The sequence below is a fragment of the Talpa europaea genome, assembly GCF_964194135.1.
Source record: "Talpa europaea genome assembly, chromosome: 4".
Classification (NCBI taxonomy): domain Eukaryota; kingdom Metazoa; phylum Chordata; class Mammalia; order Eulipotyphla; family Talpidae; genus Talpa; species Talpa europaea.
This window is the reverse complement of record NC_140070.1, coordinates 33,260,025-33,278,896: the sequence shown is the minus strand read 5'-3', so window position 1 is coordinate 33,278,896 and position 18,872 is coordinate 33,260,025. Positions and strand designations below refer to the sequence as shown.

Here is an 18,872-nt window from a genome sequence, read left to right as displayed (position 1 = left end):
CCTTATTTTTCCTTCATAGAGGAAGGAGAGCTTTGCAGGGTAGAGTATTCTTGGTTGACATTTGTTGACCTGGAGTTTGTTAATATGTCACTCCATTCTCTTCTTACCTGTATTGTTTCTTCAGAGAAATCTGATGTCATTTGATTGATTTTTCCTTTATAGGTTATCTGTTTCTTTGCCCTCATCATTTTCATTATTTTTTCCTTGTCTTAGACTCTTGGAAACTTTACTATTATCTGTCTTGCTGTAGTTTTCCCCCTTTTCAGGGTAATTTCCTTTTTTGTGGTAATTTCTGGCTTCCGTTGTATTTATTGTCATTTCCTTCTTCACGTTTCGGAAGTTCTCTTCCTTGATTTCTTAGTCCCTCTCCTTACCTTTTTGGGATTACTATGACTCTAGTATTTCCTTTCCTCATGGTGTCAGGTAGTTCTTAAATTGTTTCTTCATTCTTTTTCCTTTGTACTTCTCTTTCCTTTTCTTTTTTGGCTCTTTTTATGTCTGTGTCTATAAGAGTACTGATTCATTCTTCTGTTTCTTCTGTTTTCATGGTTTTACCCAGAATTCTGAGCTCCTCTACTAATTTTTGGATATTCTCCACTTCCTTCAATTTCTTCTTTAGGGATTCATTCTTATTCCTCAATTCATTGTTTGTATTTTTTTCCCCTTTCTACATTTTCTCTTAATTCTTGTATATATAGATATTTATTTATTTATGCATACAAGAACTGGGGTGTAGGCCAGAGGTGTGGGGGGTGTGTGAAAGGATTCACCAGAGACAGAGTGGTGATCAGAACAGATGGATCTATTGAAATATACTGCTGAGGGAAGGAGACAGGAGAGGTCTGCTGCACCATGTGGGTTAGCTCCCTGGCTGGGGATGGAACTCATGCTGCAGTGGCTGGTGACAGCTTGATAGCACTGAGACTTTAACCCCTACACCAGGGGAGGCCCCACCTTTCTTTTAATTCTGTAAGTGTTTTCATTGTGGCAATTCTGAATTTTTTTCTGCCAGGCAGAGATATTCTTCTGTGTTCATATTATTGGGTTCTGGAGGTTGACTTTCTTTCTATGGTGTATTGTTCCCAGAAGGGCCATTTTGATCGCTTGTATTTTTCTTTCTTCCTATTGTTTGCCTTTGGTTTTGCTCTGTTCATAATGCCCCATTACCACTGGTGCTGGCGGGCATGATGTCTGGTGCTGAGGCCTAGATGTGTATGCCTGGTATGTGAGTCACTGTGGCTGGTGAGTAGAGGTGTAGGTGGGGGTTCTTGTATTTCCCCCCCTGTTGTCTTCAGCTGTACCCCAGCTCTAGATAGGTGGTACTTCCTGTTGCTCTTCCTAGGGTGTTGGGGGCAACTGGATTTGGAAGTTGGGGGTTCCTGCAGTTCCCACTTGGGTACATGTCTAGGCACTCTTCTATTGTGGTAGATGTTGTTTTGAGCTGTGATTTGCTACAGGAGCCCTTGCTTTTTTGGTCCCCACTATGTAGAATGGGATCTAAAGTCTCAGCTTGTGGTAGTCAAGAGTCTCTTGTGGACTGCTGTACCTCCAGACACATGCTGCGGCCAAGTCCACTGGAAGGTGTTTCTAGGTTGGGTAGAATGTACTCTGCTGAGCTGCTAGGTTCCTCTAGGCGTGTCTTGGAAAAATACAGGACTCCAAAGAGAATAAGGAGTGACAAAAGAGAGAAGAGGAAAAAAAAGGGTGATAAGGAAATGTAAAAGGGATAAAGGCGGGGGAAGAATAAAAGGGACAAGGTAGGAAAAAGGAGAAGGGAGAGGAGGGGAAGCAACAGAAAGAGAAGAGAAAATAGTAATAATAATGTTAAATGGGAGAGAGGAGAAAACTAGAGTAAACAGAAAACAGAGGTAGTAAAGAGTGAGAGGCACAACACTCAACCAAATGACCCATAAACAAACAAACACTCTCACAGGCTGGGGGAGAGTTGCTCCTCGGGCCTTTGATGGCTCCCAGTGAGCTAGCATCGCTGTTTTAGTCTGTTCCGCTGGGGGGGCGCCGGAGGGCTGTGCGGGATCGTCTTCCCAGGGCCGCTCTCGGTCTTGTGTTGTGTGGAGGGAGGATAAAGAAAGAGCACTGAGTGCGAGGTGTAAACTGTGGCGTGCCCACCAGTCTCTGACAGTGTCCACTGCAGATGCGCGTGTGGGAGGGTCGGCACTCTGGGTCGCTGAGGTAGTTGGGCAAGTGCGGGGGCTCTTGAGGCCTCCTTCCACCTGTGGTCTTGGGGTCTCTAGTGGCCCCCAATGTAGGGACTTGCCCCGTGAGGCGCCATCTGATCCCCTCCCGCTGGTAGGTGCGACCCCTGAAGGGTGTGTCCTTCCTGGAGGCACCTCGGGGACAGCCTCCGGGTTTCCGGGGAGGTGGTTAGTGATGTAGTTCTGATCACTAGTAAACTTAGTAAAAACTCTGGTAAACTTCCAGAACTGCGCAGTTCCCGCCGTCTCTGGAAAAAGGCGGGAGGTGGGAGTGGGGTGTGGGGGGGTTTGGGGGGTGTGTGGGGGTGTGGGGGGCGTGGCGGGAGGCGCCACAACTGAGGGGCTGGCACCCAGCGCTGTGCGCCCACCCCGCGGCCTGGTTTCCCCCCTGGCACTTTCCGGAGTTCTCCGAGGTCTCAGGATTCTCCCGTGGCCTCCAAAACGCCTCGCTTCCTTTTCTGCTGGGTGGACTGGGCCGGCCTCGCGGGTGGTGGGGGAGGATTCTAGATCTATGATTTTCTCCCCTCCCTTCCCCTGGCGTTCCCACCTTCCCTCTGCCTCTGCGCGGGTCGCCAGTGTCCCCAACTTTGTCCAGCACGTCTGGGTCCCACCAGGAACCCGTAACTGCTTCTCCCCATCAGTTGTTTTCATGGGAGAATTTAATCCTAATGTCCCTTCGCCTCCATGTTGGTGATGTCTTCTGTGACTTTTCCTGACACCAGTTAATTGTGTCAAAATCTTGCAGGAAGCAGAGAGCAAACTTAAACTGAACTATTTGGTTATATGACCAATTTGTGAGCTGGGGAGGCAGGGTATCATGTAGGCTCCTAAATGAATATGAGAGCTGTTTATAAGAAATTAGGTAAGTTTAAAGTCATGATCCATATAGCAAAAAAAGTCTAATACAAAAAACAGTGCTTTTATACCAATATGGTAGCTACTTAGAAATGATGCTAGGCATGCTGTTGTTACATTGGGGCAAAACTGGGCATAGATTCAATATGCTTTTATCTCAGAAAATTTCGTAGGAAGAGCTTTAGTTCTCACTTGTCTAAAGAACATTTGTTTATTTTAAAGTATTGGAATAAAAAATGTTAGAATTATAAAAATAATACCACTTTTCAATGAATCACTTTTCATTTGAATTTTCTTTTTTGTTAATGTAGTATACCAAGAGGATAACTTTAGAGGCATTTTCAGTTATTGTCACTCAGATGCTGGGACTCAGTCTTGGACTATCATATGATGATCCAAAGCAATGTCAATGTCCAGGAGTCATTTGTGTAATGAATCCAGAAGCTATGTAAGTTTTTTAAAAAAATAAGGTTTTGTTATTGGTTGTTTTACTTACAACCAATATTTGAAGTGTGAATACTTATAGTATTAATTAGCTATAAATGGACCAAGGAATAGAAAATAGAAACAAAATTTTAAGTATAAAAAGAGTATGGAGGGAACTGTGCCATTAAGAACAGTGAGTGATAACAAATTTACTTTATTAGATACATTAGCAAAGGGATTTTCCTTAGCTGTGTATTTTATGAAATAATTTAGTAAGGATCTCTGAGAATATGTCACTGGCCAAAACAAGTAGCCTTTGTTTTTATTTATTTATTTTCTATTTTATTTTTATTTATATATTTTTTACATCATTGTTCATTTTTAAACAATGTTTGCTTTTTTTTTTTCCTTTCCCCTCAGGTGTAGTCCCCATAGAGTTTCCTTGCTTAGATTAATTTTAGATTAATTATCTTGCTTAGATTAATTTTTCTAGTCTTTAAAATAGGAGTGCTTATGCCTATTCTCTTACTTCACAGAGTGCTATAAAAATAAAATGAGAAGATAAAATGTGAAATAATTTTCAAAACTGTAAAATCTCATGAGTATGTGATGGATTAGTTAAATATTTGTCAATATTCCCCAATTAGTATCTGAAACAAAGGCTACAGGAGGTGTCATTGGTACTATTTTTTTTTTTAATTTGTGGAAAGGACCTATATTAAGTATGACGTATATTCATAACTAAACAATGAAAAGTGAAAAAGGCATTAACTTTGAAAATTTGCTCGTTTCATAATCACTCCTAAGCAGTATTTAAGGGTTAACTTATATAAAATTTAAAACTTGCTTAAACTCACACACATATACATATATATACACATATGCACACATATACCGCCAATTAGTTCTAAGCATATTACATATAAGTAATATTATGTGTGTAAATATATATATATAATTTTATTAAATATATTGAATTAAAATATATGCTTATTGAATCCAATATATAACTTATATAGAGATGAATTATATGAGAATTTACAATTCTGAATCTATTGTCCATTTTGCCAACTATTCTCAATTATGCTGTAATAGATATTTGCATAGGCCACTGAGAATCTAGTATTAATAATAATAATAATAACAAATATTTGCATTGTACTTATTTTGTGCTAGAGATCATCCTGAACACTTACATATATTAATTCATATGATTCTCAAAACCTATCTAAAGGAAAGGTCCTTTTATTCCCATTTTTACAAATGAGAAACAGAATTAGAAAGGGATAGTTATCCATGGTGAAATAGTTAATTTTTGGCAGACCCAAGTTTTGAACCCAGGGGTTCTGGTTTTTGAATCTATGTCAATAAACTTCTAGATTTATATAGTGTTTTATAATATTTAAAATGCTTTTATACATATTGTCCAACTTATAATTGGCTATAATTAGTTCAAAGTCAAAATATTATACAGTTTTTTAAATTTATTTTTTTTCCCTTTACACTGTTGTCCCCACAGTTCTCCCACCACTATATCACCTGGGCATCATCACTATATTCCCTTGTGTTCCTCCCTCTCCCTGTTTCTTTTTTTTTTTTTTTTTATATATATTTTTTTTTTAGAGGCATGTTTTATTTATTTATTTATTTATTTATTTGCTTGTTTGTTTTCTTTATACATGCACTGGGTACAGTCAGAAGCGGGGGAGGGTGAGAGAATTCACCAGAGCCAGAGCGGGGAGCAGAGCAGGCAGAAGGACCTAAGTACACTGCTGAGGGGAGCAGCGGGCACAGGAGAGGTCTGTGCGCCATGTGGGACCCTCCTCTGGTGGCCGGGGAGCAGCTGGGGATCGAACCGGCGCTGCAGAGGCCGCGGGCAGCTTCACAACCCAGTGCTCAACCGCTGCGCCACCAGGGAGGCCCCCTTCCCCTGTTTCACCGCCCCATAAATGTAAATGTATAGGAGGTGACATATAGTCTGGAGTTATTTCCTCTCCTCATAGGACTGAGACCTAGTCTTTGAGCCCCAGATACCCTTCACTCCTCCACCTGCCACCAAGGTGAAAAAAGAAGAGAAACAAACAAAAACTAAGTCTTTAGCACCCCAACTACAAAAAAAAGCAAATAAGACAACAAATGTGTAGGAAGTAAGGAACAGCTAAGAATGAAGCTTGACTACTACCTCACACCATGCACAAAAACCAACTCAAAATGGATTAAAGAGCTACACATAAGACCTGAAACTATAAAATATATAGAAGGAAATATAGGCAAAACACTACATGACATGCACCTCAAAGACATCTTTACAGACACATCACCCAAAGTAGTGATAGTGAAGGCAAAGATAAACAGCTGGGACTACATCAAATTAAAGAAATCAAAACTACAATGAGATACCATTTTACACCAGTGAGAATGGCACATATTAAAAAAAACTAGCAACAACAAATGTTGGCGAGGATGTGGATGTGGAGAAAAAGGAACTCTCCTGCGCTGCTGGTGGGAGTGCAAAATGGTCCAACCACTATAGAAAGCTGTGTGGAGATTCCTCAACCTACTAAAGATGGAGCTTCCATATGATCCAGCAATTCTACTCCTAGATATTTACCCAAAGGACTAAGAAACATTAATTCAAAAGGGCACCTGCACCCCTATGTTCATAGCAGCACTATTTACAATAGGTAAGCAATGGAAACAACCCAAATGCCCAAAAACGGATGACTGGATCAAGAAGATGTGGTACATATACACAATGGAATATTACTCAGCAATCAAAAAAGACAAACACATGCAGTTTGCAGCAACATGGATGGAACTGGAAGGGATCATGCTCAGCGAAATAAGCCAGAAAGAAAAAGAAAAATATCAGATGATCTCACTCATAGCAGGAATTTAGAAAAAACTAAATAAGGGACCAGGAAAAAGACTAATCATATAAAGAAAAATCAAAAGCAACAAGCAGCTATAAACCAGAGACATAGTAATGGGGGTGGGGAGAAAGAGGAGGGATCAGGGCCAAAATAAGGTGGTTGGGAATTGTACGGGGAATATAACCAAAATGAAAATGCATGCACTGTGCAAAAATGAAAAATGATGTAAGAATTATATAAAATAAAATATTAAAAAATAAAACAAAAAAATAAACTTATATCATCATTGTTTTTCTGTGAGCAATAATTTGTAGGCAATCACACACACAAAAATACAGTTTTTCTCTTTGGTAGATATATTTGTAATGCATGTAAAATTAAAATTGATGTGTTCTTAATTTATTCTTGTGATGGGAATACTTGATACTTTTGAAATATGTAAGATATTACTGTTAACTATAGAGACTGTTGTAGAATGAATTTTTAGAATTTATTCATCTTGCGTAAGTGAAACTCCATATTCATTGAACAACCCCGTTTTCCCTAGCTTCTGCAACTACCATTCTACGCTCTGTACTTTTGAATATGACTGTTTTAGCTATCTCGTGTAAGTGAAATCAGGCAGTATTCATCTTTCTGTGACTGGCTTATTTCACTTAGCATTATTATGACCTGGAAATTCATCCATGTTGTTGCTTATGCAGAATTTCCTTTTTTTAAAAGGCAAAACAATATTCCATTGCACATACATTCTACACTTCATTTACCTAAACATCAGTCACTAGACATATAGTTTGCCTCCATATCTTTGCTACCATGAATAAAGCTATAGTGAACAAGGGAGTATAGATTTCTTTGTGAGGTTCTGATTTTAATTTTTTTGATCTGTATCAGAAGTGGAATTTCTGGGTTATAAGGTCATTCCATTTTAGATTTTCTGAGGAATCTCTCTACTGTTTTCCAATTTATATTCCCATCAACAGTGTATTAGAGTACCAATTTCTCTATATTCCAGTCAACAGGTAACTTTTTTTAATGACTGTCTCAGCAGGTATGAGGAAATAGCTCATTGAGTTTTGATTTGTAATTCTCAGATAATTAGTAATGTTGAACACCTTTTCACGTATTTGATAGCCTTTTATATCTCTGTCTTTGGAGAAATGTCTATTCAAGTCTTGTCTGTTTTCTAATTGGATTGTTAATTTTTTGATACTGAGTTGTACTAATTTTTGTACAAAATTTTAATAAGGACATATATTCCAGTGAGTAAAAATCACATGTCCTTTCAAGAGTGATTTTAGCTTGTATTTGTTTTTAAACATTTATGTTAACTACTACATTTAACATTTTGAAATTAATTTGTGTAACAAAGAACTGTGCATATGGAAGTATTCTGTTAATGACATTATATGGATTCATGTTTAGGCAATTCAGTGGTGTGAAGATGTTTAGCAGTTGCAGTTTGAATGACTTTGAAAATTTTATTTCAAATATGGGTGCCAAATGTCTGCAGAATAAACCACAAATGCAACGTGCTCCGCAGCAAGTCTGTGGCAATGGCAGAGTGGAGGGAACAGAAAGCTGCGACTGTGGTAATTTTACAGTAAGTCTGTTAACTAGGAATTGATTAATAAATTTATTGTTTCAGTTAATCTCTTTTCTCTAGCACTATACATCTCAAATATGACTGAATACCATATAGAATATTGGCAGTAAAGGAAATCAGGCTCAAATACATGTAAGACTATTCTGTCTAAATTTTATAGATTGAGGCTTTTTAAGTAAATATAAAATGTGCTCCAAGACAAGATTCCTGATGGGAAAAAAGAGGAGTCCAACGTAACCTTCTAGATTCCAAACCTGTGCTTGATCTTATAAATGTCTTATTGAAGATTAGTATGTCAACAGACCACCGAGTATTGTTGGTATTACACCACATTGGAATCAGTAGTATGGTGAGAGAAGATTGTGTTAATATTAGTCTGAAATTTGGGTGTTTTGGGATGATTTACTTTATAGGGAAGCCCTGAAAAATGTAATTGTTTTATGCCACAGTAATTTCTTTGCCTCCCACCCCCAGTAGTATTTAATTGTTTGGATATATCAAAATCTGTTTCCATTCCCCTGCTAGTGGACAGTTGAGTTGTCAGCAGCATTGAATCATTATGCTGAATTCCTAAAAGAAGGATTTCTGAGTCATGTGATAAGTGTATGTTTGTAACAAACTTTATCCTAAGTGGTTGTATCATTTTACACTCCTCTCATTAACATATAAACTTTTTATATCCCCCATATCCTTTCCAGAATTTGATAATGTCAGCCCTTTAAATATTAGGCATTCCAATGGTTTTGATTTGCGTTTTTTGATAACTGTACCAATGTTGAACATGTTCTTATGTCCTTATTGGCTATTTGTTGTTTGAAAAAATTTTTCATACCTTTTAAAAGTTGGTTTTCGTTATTATTGATTTATAAGATTTTATTTTGGGCCTCCCCGGTAGTGCAGAGGTTGAGCGCTGGGTTGCGAAGCTGCCTGCAGCCTCTGCAGTGCCGGTTCGATCCCCAGCTGCTCCCCGGCCACTGGAGGAGGGTCCCGCAGACCTCTTCTGCCGCCCGCTGCTCCCCTCAGCAGCCTTCTGCCTGCTCTGCTCCCCACTCTGGCTCTGGTGAATTCTCTCACCTTCCTGCGCTTCTGACTGTACCCAGTGCTTGTATAAATAAATAAATAAATCTTAAAAAAAAAAGATTTTATTTTATAGGTTGGATATCAGTTCTTATTTATGTTTATTAGAAATATTTGTTTCCAACATATGGATTGCCTTTTCAGTTTCATCAACATTTTTGAATCGTAGGCATATTTTATTTTTATTATTCTTTTCTTCTTTGGTTATGCTCTTTGTGTCCAAAGAAATCTTTGCTTGTCCAAGGTCATGAATATTTTCACCTATGTTTTTTACTACAAGTTATACAATATGTCTTTCACTCTATTTTGAGTTTGCTTTTGTGTTTGGTGAGAGATTTATTGTAGGTTTATTAACCTCCATATGAATATCAAATTTTTCTAGCAGTATTTGTTTTTTTTTTTTCTAGCAGTATTTGTAAAAGTGGCTATCTTTTCATCATTGCATTATCTTAGCATCCTTATGAAAATAAATTACCAGACATGTATGTGTATCCCTGGATCTTTTTTTAATTTATATGTCTGTCCTTATGCCAATTCCACTCTGTCTTACTTAATGTACATATTATAGTAAGTGTTGAAAACATAGTGTAGATAACTGAACTTTGTTCTTTTTCAGGATATTCTTGCTATCCTAGGACTTTTGTATTTTCATATAAATTGGAGAATCAGTATGTGTATGTAGGAATTTTGCTATATCTATATACCAGTTTTGGGAGAATGACTATCTTACCAGTTTTGAATCTCTCAATCTAGGCACACTATTTCCATATCTTCCCTCCCTCCTTTTTCACTATTATATTGATTATTCTGGGTCTTTTGCCTCTCCATACAGATTTTAGAACCAGTTTGTCAATATTCACAAAACAGCTTTCTGGAATTCTGATTGGAATTGCATTGAATTTATAGATAAAGCTTTATATAGTAACATTTTATGTAATAACTGTTAAGAGTTTGTCAAGTGATTTTTCTTTTTTTTAAGATTTATTTTATTTATGCATACAAGAGCTGGGGTGTAAGCCAGGTGTGTGTATGGGGGTGTGAGAGGATTCACCAGAGACAGAGTGGGGAGCAGAACAGGCAGAATGACTGAAATACACTGCTGAGTGAAGCAGCAGGTGAGATAGGAGAGGTCTGCTACACCATGTGGGTTATCTCCCTGGCCGGGGATTGAACTCATGCTGCAGTGGCTGCAGATAGCTTCATAGTGCTGTGTCTCAACCCCTTGTGCCACCAGGGATGCCCTCAAATGCTTTTTCTACATCAATTGTTACAGTCTTATGATTTTTCTTACCATCCTATTGATATCATTGATTATGTTAATTGATGTTTGTGTGATGAGCTAGCCTTGTATACTGGGGATACATTTCACTTGGTTGTGGTATAATATTCTTTTTATATGTTGTTGGTGTGATTTACTAATATTTTATTAAGAATTTTGTTACCTATGTTTATGAGAGAGACTAGTCTCTCATAAATTTTCCTTTATTGTAATGTCTTTGTCTGGTTTTGCTATTAGAGTGATAATGGCCTCATAGAATGAACTAGGTAGTTGCATCCATCAATGCTAGGAAAATAATGTGTCTGTGATTCCATGGGGTGAAGGCAATTGGAATTCCATGTTTAGTGCTTTTCCTGGATTCTGTCCTTAGTACTTCTTCTTTTGACTGATTTAAGTTTGTATCCTATACCTATAATAAATCATAACTGTAAGTGTAACAGCTTTCAGTGAGGTCTATGAGTGCTTCTAGTATATTAGCAAATATGGGATTGGATTTTGGAATCTGCTAAACTTGTGATTGATATAAGAAATCAAGACAGTCTTGGGGATTGTTTCCTCTAACTTTGCTTAAACTCTGCACACTCTTCTCTCCCCCATCCCCTAAGTTTTATTTAGGTCCTGTTGAAAAATAAGATTGGTATATATTTACAATGTACAACTTGAAAATTTTGATATTTGTATTAAAATACCCATCACCTCACATAGTTATACATTTTTTGGTGTCTCTTGTAAGAAAACTTCACCTGTCCTCTTAGAAAGTTTTCAGTATTACAAATATAATGTTCTTAACTATAGTCAGTATGCTGTACATTATATCCTGAGAAGTATTTCATCTTCTAAATAAAAGTTTGTACCCTTTGATCAATAGATCCCTTTTCTTCCCATTCTCAAGGCTTTGGTAGCTAGCCATCATTCTACTCTGTCATTATTATCCAATTTCTGAAAATATTTGTTTCATCTTTTTTTTTGCCCAGTGTTTTAATTAAATAGAGAATTGGTAGGGTGCCAGTTGCTCTGTTTTGACCTGAAGTAAAATTCCTGCCTTGGTATATTGTTTAATTGTTTAGAGATGCAAAAGTCAACAAATGTCAACAGTATGCATAATCTTATCCTTCCACAGAACTAAAAATGCCCAGTTAATATAACTGCTTCCAAAGTTTATAGTACTGTCATGATGTATTTTTACTTGTGCATTCCTCATCATAGCAATGTGCAGGTAATATCTGTTGTGACCCTCGGACTTGTAAGCTGAAACCTGGAGCACAATGTGATGGAGGACTGTGCTGCAAGAAAGACTGTAAAGTATGATTTAAGTTTTTAATACCTTCCAAATTATGTCAGGGATTCTTTAGAACTCTTGGACCTATATCTGCGAGTCAAAATAAATGAACTTTCAAATAAAATCAGAATCAGTTTCTGATTTTATGAACTTTAATTTGGTCATGGGGTCTCCTTCTAATGCCATTATTCTCCCTGACTTGTTGCTGTCATTTTAAAGCCCTGTTTGAGTGCAATTATAGATTTCTTCAATATAGATGATTCCTATTAAAAGGTACTATTTTAGTTCACACTATCCAGTATTTATATTTTTTTTTAATAAAAATGTTTCCCTAAGTGGGATAATGAAACTCACTAGAAGTAAAACTTTCCAAATGCTGCAGTGTTAGTACAAAAGTCAAGCTATTAACTTACTATGCAAGTTCATTTGACTGAAAGATATTTTAATGGCTCCTGTCACTGTCTTCATTTGATTTTAGTGTCAAGTAGAAGTCATCAAGTAGTGTGAGAGCCCAATATGATTCTTTATACAGATTTCCAGAATTGTATACATAGAGTATTAATGAATTAGAGTATTCAGGAAAAAGGTTACAACTGAGTTCTTTTTCTCCAAAGACTTGTGTAGTTGAAGTGCTTCCTTAATCACTTGTTGGTTTCCCTTTTTTAATTCTCAATTACTTATGTTTCACATCTGTCATAGAAAAACAAATATTTCAGATTTACAAACTGGTTTGAATAAGTATATTTTCTTTGGAACTTGTCAAGTAACACACTGTTTTCATCAAAAATAATAATTATCCCAAGCTAAAAGTGATTTTTCCTCTCGCACTGAAACACAAAAAAAACTTTGACATTCCTCACATCATTTTTGTGCCATAGTTTTCCTTGCACATATATTTTATCTCTTGTTTTAGTTGATAATATTCAAATTTTAAAAATAATTAGTATAATGCTTTATATAAAGAAACTAATAGCCATTATTGAAGAAATAAAGTATAAATGAATTTAATATAATATTGAAATTAATGTTGATAAGCACAGCATTCTTATGTATAGATAATGCTTTTTTTTTTTGTATTCTAATTTCTGTTAGTTTCAAAGTTCAGGATTTGAATGTAGGCCCACAGCGCATCCTGAATGTGATATTACTGAATATTGTAATGGAAGCTCAGGCAACTGTCAGCCTGATATAACTGTACATAATGGACATTTGTGCAAAAAAGGAAAATTCATGTGTTATGATGGAGAGTGCCATGATCTTGATGCACGTTGTGAGGCCATATTTGGAAAAGGTATATGATTCTGTAACATCTAAATAGTTCTTAGCATTTTTACTAACATTACGAAGGCTATGGGCAATTCTTTATTAATATATAGAATTAAAATTTTCTCTATATACAAGTTATTCTCTTTCACGTCTGTTTTTTCAAATTTAGTATGCTATAATATGATTCATTTATTATTATTTATATATATTTGCATCATTATTCATTTTTGTACAGTTTGCTTTCTCCTCTCAGGCATAGTCTCCATAAAATTCTCAGAAACAAGTCACCTGTGAACTGCCATCATAGTCTCTTGTGCTCTTTCTGCCCCTATTTTAATCTGTCTTCCTCCTTCTCCCCTGCAGAATGTCTCCGATTAATAGTTGCCTGCTAATTTTGTCTATTTTCCCCCCATCCCTTGTTTAGTTCCCCTATAATCCTCCTATAAGTGAAACCATCTGATATTTTTCTTTTTCCTTCCGACTTATTTCAGAGGGTAATCCCCTTCAGCTCCAGTTACGTTGCTGCAAATGGCATGATATTTTTTCTTTTTTGATTGCTGAATAGTATTCCTACCAGCAGTGTAAGAGCTTTCCTTTTTCTCCGCATCCTTGCCAGCATTTGTTTTTACCAGTTTTTTTTTTTTTTAATATGTGCCATTCCTACTGGTATAAGGTAGTATCTCATTATGGTTTTGATTAGCATTTCCCTGATTACAAGTGATGTTGAGCATGTATTCATATACCTGTTAGCCATTTGCATTTCTTCTTTGGAGAAGTGTCTTTATCTGGTCTGCCCATTTTTTGACTGGATTGTTTGCTTTTGTTTTTGTGAGTTGTGTGAGCTCTTTGTAGATCTGTGAAATTAGTCCCTTATCAGTTGTGTGGCATGTAAATATTTTCTCCCAATCAGTAGGGTGTCTCTTTGTTTCGGTTATTGTCTCTTTGCTGTTCAAAAGCTTTTTCTGTCCAAACTCTACACAGTTTGATGTAGTCTCAGCTATTTATATTTTCCATCACTTTCTTTGCTTCAGGGGATGAGTCTTTAAAGATGTTTCTGAGATGTATGTCATACAGTGTTTTACCTGTGTTTTTTCTATATATTTGATGGTTTTAGGTCTTATGTTCAAGTCTTTATTTTGAGTTGATTTGTGCATAGTGTGAGATAGTAGTCTAGTTTCATTCTTTTACATAATGGTGATCCAGTTTTTCCAGCACCATTTATTGAATAGACTATCCTTGTCATAGATTAATTGTCCATATATGTTTGGCTTTAATTCTGGGTTTTCAATTTGATTCCATTGGTCTGTGTGTCTGTTTTTGTTCTAGCACCATACTGATTTAACTATTATGGCTTTGCAGTATAGTTTGGGCATGTGATGCCTCCATTATCCATTTTAGTCAGGAGTGTTTTGGTTATTTGAGTTTTTTTTGTGTGATTCCATGTAAATTTCACCAATATTTGTTCTATTTCTTTGAATAATTTGCCCTATTTCTTTGAAAATTTTATTGGAATTGCATTGAATCTGTAAATTGCTTTTGGCAGGATGGCCATTTTGATAATGTTAATTCTTCCAATTCATGAGCAAGGCATGTCTTTCCATTTCTTTCTGTAGTCTTCTATTTATTTTAACAATGTTTTATAATTTTCTTTACATAGGTTGTTCACTTCCTTTGTTAGGTTTATTCCCAGGTATTTAATTTTTTTTTTTTTGGTACAATTGTAAATGGAATGGTTTCTTAAAATTTTTTCTTCTTCATATGGTTTACATATAGGAAGGCTACTTATTTTTTGTGTGTTGATTTTGTATCCTTCTACTTTACTAAACTGGTTTATTATTTTAATTAGCTTTTCTATAATGTTTTTAGGGTTGTCTATATACATTAGCATATTGTCTGCAAATAGTTGTGGTTTTACTTGCCTAGCTAGGACTTCATTATTATATTGAGAAGCAGTGGTGAGAGTTGACAACCTTGTCTTGTTCCAAATCTTAAAAGGAAGGCTTTCAGTTTTTCACCATTTAGAATGATATTAGCTGGGGCCTCCCCTGGTGGCACAGTGGTTGAGTGCTGGGCTGTGAAGCTGCCTGCAGCCTCTGCAGCACTGGTTTGATCCCCGGCAAGGGTCCCACATTGTGTGACAGACCTCTCCTACTGCACCCACTGCTCCCCTCAGCAGTGTATTTCATCAGTTTGCCTGTTCTGTTCCCCGCTCTGGCTCTGGTGAATTCTCTCACCCTCCCGTGCTTCTGACTGTACCCAGTGCTTGCATAAATAAATAAATAAATCTTAAAAAAAAGAATGAGATTAGCTGTGAGTGTGTCATATATTTTTTTTATTATGTTAAGTAATATTCCTTATATCCCAAGAATTTTGAGGGCCTTCATCATAAATGGATGTTGAACTTTAATCAGATGCTTTCCCAGCATCTATTGATATGATTATGTGGTTTTTACTTTCTTTTTGTTGATGTGGTAGATTACATTAATTGATTTTTGGATATTGAACCATCCTTGTGCCCCTGGAATAAATCCTACTTGGTCATGGTGTATTATCCTTTTGATGCATTGTTGGATTCTGTTTGCTAGGATTATATTGAGGAATTTTGCATCTGTGTTCATTAGGGAGATAGTACTATAGTTTTCTTTTTCTGTATATTTTCTTTGTTTGGTTTTGGTATTAGTGTAATGTTAGCGTCAGAAAATATATTTGGTAGTATTCCTTCTTTCTCAATTTTTTGGAAGACTTTTTGTAGGATAGGCTCCAGTTCATCTTTGAATATTTGGTAGAAGTCATTTGTGAAACTGGTCCTGGGCTTTTATTATTGGAAGGGTTTTGATTACTCTTTCAATTTCATTGCTTGTAATTTTTTTTTTTTTGGGTTTTCTGTTTCTTTTTTGTCCAGCGTTGGATGCTTGTATAATTCCAAGAACTTGTCCATATCTTCTAGATTGTTGAATTTGTTCGCATATAAATTTTCATAGTAAATCTCTCCAATTATCCTCTGAATTTATGCTGTGTCCATTGTAATTTCTCCTCTCTCATTTCTGATCCTGTTTATTTGAGTTTCTCCCTTTTTTCCTTTGTCCCATACATTCTGGAAAGTTGTATCCTCCTTGTCATTTGTCTCAGTGTATTTTTTAATTTCTTCTTTGATTTACTCATTAATCCAGTGGTCTTCCAATAGTTTGTTCTTCATTTTCTATGTAATGAGGGGGTTCCTTTCTTTTCATAGTTGATTTCTTGTTTGATGCCTTGTGGTCAGAGAAGATAGTTGGTATGATTTCGATTTTCATGTATTTGTTGATATTTGTTTTGTGGCCTAGTATGTTGTCTATTCTGGAGAATTATCCATGTGTTCTTGAGAAAAATGTGAATTCAGTTATTTTAGGATGCAATGTTATAGATGTGTGTTATGCCCATGTGGTCTAGATCTTTATTTAGGGCTATGTGTCTTTGTTTATTTTTACATCATTGATCAGTCTCTTGGTGAGAGTGGGGTGTTGAAGTCTCCTACTACATATGCATTTTCTCTAATGCATCATGTCTGTTTTCAGAGATGACAGTAATTATCTAACAAATTTTGGAACTCCTTTATTTGGTGAATATATGTTAATGAATGTTATGTCTTGGTGTATATCCCCTTGATAATTATGTACTAACCATTTATGTCTCTGTCACCTTTTTTTAATTTGAAGTCTACCTTATTTTATATAAGTGTGTCTTCTTTTGGGGGCCATTTTCTTATAGAATTGTTCTGCCAATGGGCAGAACTCTGGTATTTTTTCATGAAGTATTTGATAAAGGAGAGTGATGTCAGCAACATGGCTAAATAAAATGTCCCTTGTGTTCCTTCCCCTGGCCCCACAACAATAACTTGGAATCTATCCTTAGCCGAAAGTACATTTGTAGGAGCTCTGTGACCCAGTACCATATGCCACGGGACCTAGGAGGTATCTCATCCCTACCTGTGTGTTGGGTAATAGGTCTTGTGCTTGGACTCTGGTTATGGTACAGCAGTACCTGGAAAGCACTCTTAGATAATCACCAATAGACAAGATAGTTTTTGGGAAGACAAGGTCTCTAGCAGAGAGTTTCCAGTACATCTTTCGAACAAAAAAATAAAGAAAAAGAAAAAGAAAGTGAGTTTGGAGAGCTTTAGTACCACCCTTGGGAAAGCAAAGGCAGACAGTCTGTTAGTATTCAGGCTGGGATGTTGTAGGATGCTTAGAAATCATACAAGCTTAAAAAGTTGGCCACAAGAGGAGCAAGAAGAGGGAAGCAGGTATATCCATAGAAAGTATGAAAATCTCAAGATTCTTGCAAGTGTAATTCATGTCGGAAGTCCTGATTTTGGACCTTATACTCCAGAAAGAAGATAGACTATGGTATATAGTTACCCACAGTGTTGATTTTTTTTATTCAGTTAATATTTATCCCCTTAAATGGGTAAGGCACTCTTCTAACACTGGAATCTAGCAGCAAAAATATCCTATTCTTGTGGAGTTTATATTCCAGTGAAGGATTCAGACAGTAAACCCTAAAAAGTAATAAATAAATAAGCAAATGTAATCATTTTCATTAGTGATGTTACAATAACCGAAAACAACAAATCAACAACAAGCACAAAACAGGGTAGCTGGATGAAGGGAATTTATAGCTTAGGTGAAAGTGGTAACATGAAAAAGGTAGAAGTGATCCTGTTCAAGCTGTTTATAGGACAGAGAATCAGTAAAAATTGGATTAGATATTGAAAGGTAGTGAGGAGAAAGAATCCAGGTTAATTCCTAAGTTATGAGCTGAACATTTACTAATGATTCTTTAAACTGAAATAAGGAAAACAGAATTTATTTTAGAATATGTTCAATTGTAATTTACATATTAGGTCATGAATTGGAGTGAAGATGATGTTAGGTTATGAAAGATGAAATTTTAGTTAACATTTAAGTGGTTTTTTCCAGTTGATATACAGTAGCTTTCTGTTACTCTCTAATAGTTGCCAAGGGCGAAAATAAAGTCAAACTCCCTTTTGCTCATTGCTATTTATGAGAATTTCCTAAATTATTTGCAATAATTTTCCAGCACCCACATTACTGCCCTTACACTAGCCATGTAAAAAATCTATGAAAATGCATCCACCACTTTACTGCCCTATAGCATTTTATACCAGGCAAGAGACTCTAAATATACTATTTGGACAGAGAAAGTTACTTTTCTTTTTCAGTAGACTTGATGAATTCACTAGAGTGAAGAGAACATTTGACATGGGACTTCATCTTTGTAAAATGTTTGCCTTTTTAGTATTTCCACACCACACTGGAAAACTCAGACTTATCTGATAGAGAGTCAATAACACTAATGAGAACGGGGTATTCAAGGAGAAATAAATTCAAGCTAACTTTAGATACAATAAGAAGTCTAATGTTAATTGGTCTATATGAAAAACATAATTTTCAACAGAAATCATTTAACTGTAACTGTGCATATTCTTTTACGTTAACTATCCAAGCTGGACTGAATTATCCAATTTCCCATTTTCCTGGATAACATCTAGGTGTTTAATGAACCCTGTGTTGTCATTTTTAACCTGGTAGCTCAGATTGATAACTGAACTCATTAAACATTGTGAATACTCAGAAATAACATTGTATATTCTCGTGGTATCTATACAATCACCTTTGATGGACCAGTGTTTAAAAATTGTGAATAGAGATAGAATTAGAAGGAAAGAATTAAAAACAATAGAGGGAGAAAAATCAAATTCATGAAAAGTGTAGGAAAACAGGAGAAACCCTCTTGATCTTCAAATGGAAGGTAGATGGGAATTAGCAGTGAAAGATAAATAGTACCTTAGTTTCACACTTGATCTTAGCCAAAAGGCCAAGAAGCGATAATAGTACCTTAGTTTCATAACAATCCATGAGGTACATATAATTGTCTAAAGTAGTTGCCCTTATTGGGGTGGGGGGATGTATTCCAAGACCTCTAGTAGATGTTTAAA

At 36.1% G+C, this 18,872-nt stretch overlaps 1 protein-coding gene across 1 annotated transcript in view; it reads left to right on the top strand.

The window, feature by feature from the left end:
* LOC311170200 (disintegrin and metalloproteinase domain-containing protein 32-like) overlaps nt 1-18,872 on the top strand; it is a gene marked incomplete at both ends in the record, with an annotated part of 119,772 nt that overhangs the window by 57,574 nt on the left and 43,326 nt on the right. The window contains 4 exons of the mRNA XM_084232594.1: nt 3,380-3,516; nt 7,793-7,982; nt 11,536-11,631; nt 12,701-12,899. Of these exons, the coding sequence (XP_084088720.1) occupies nt 3,380-3,516; nt 7,793-7,982; nt 11,536-11,631; nt 12,701-12,899 (622 nt within the window). The remainder of the gene's footprint in view (nt 1-3,379; nt 3,517-7,792; nt 7,983-11,535; nt 11,632-12,700; nt 12,900-18,872) is intronic.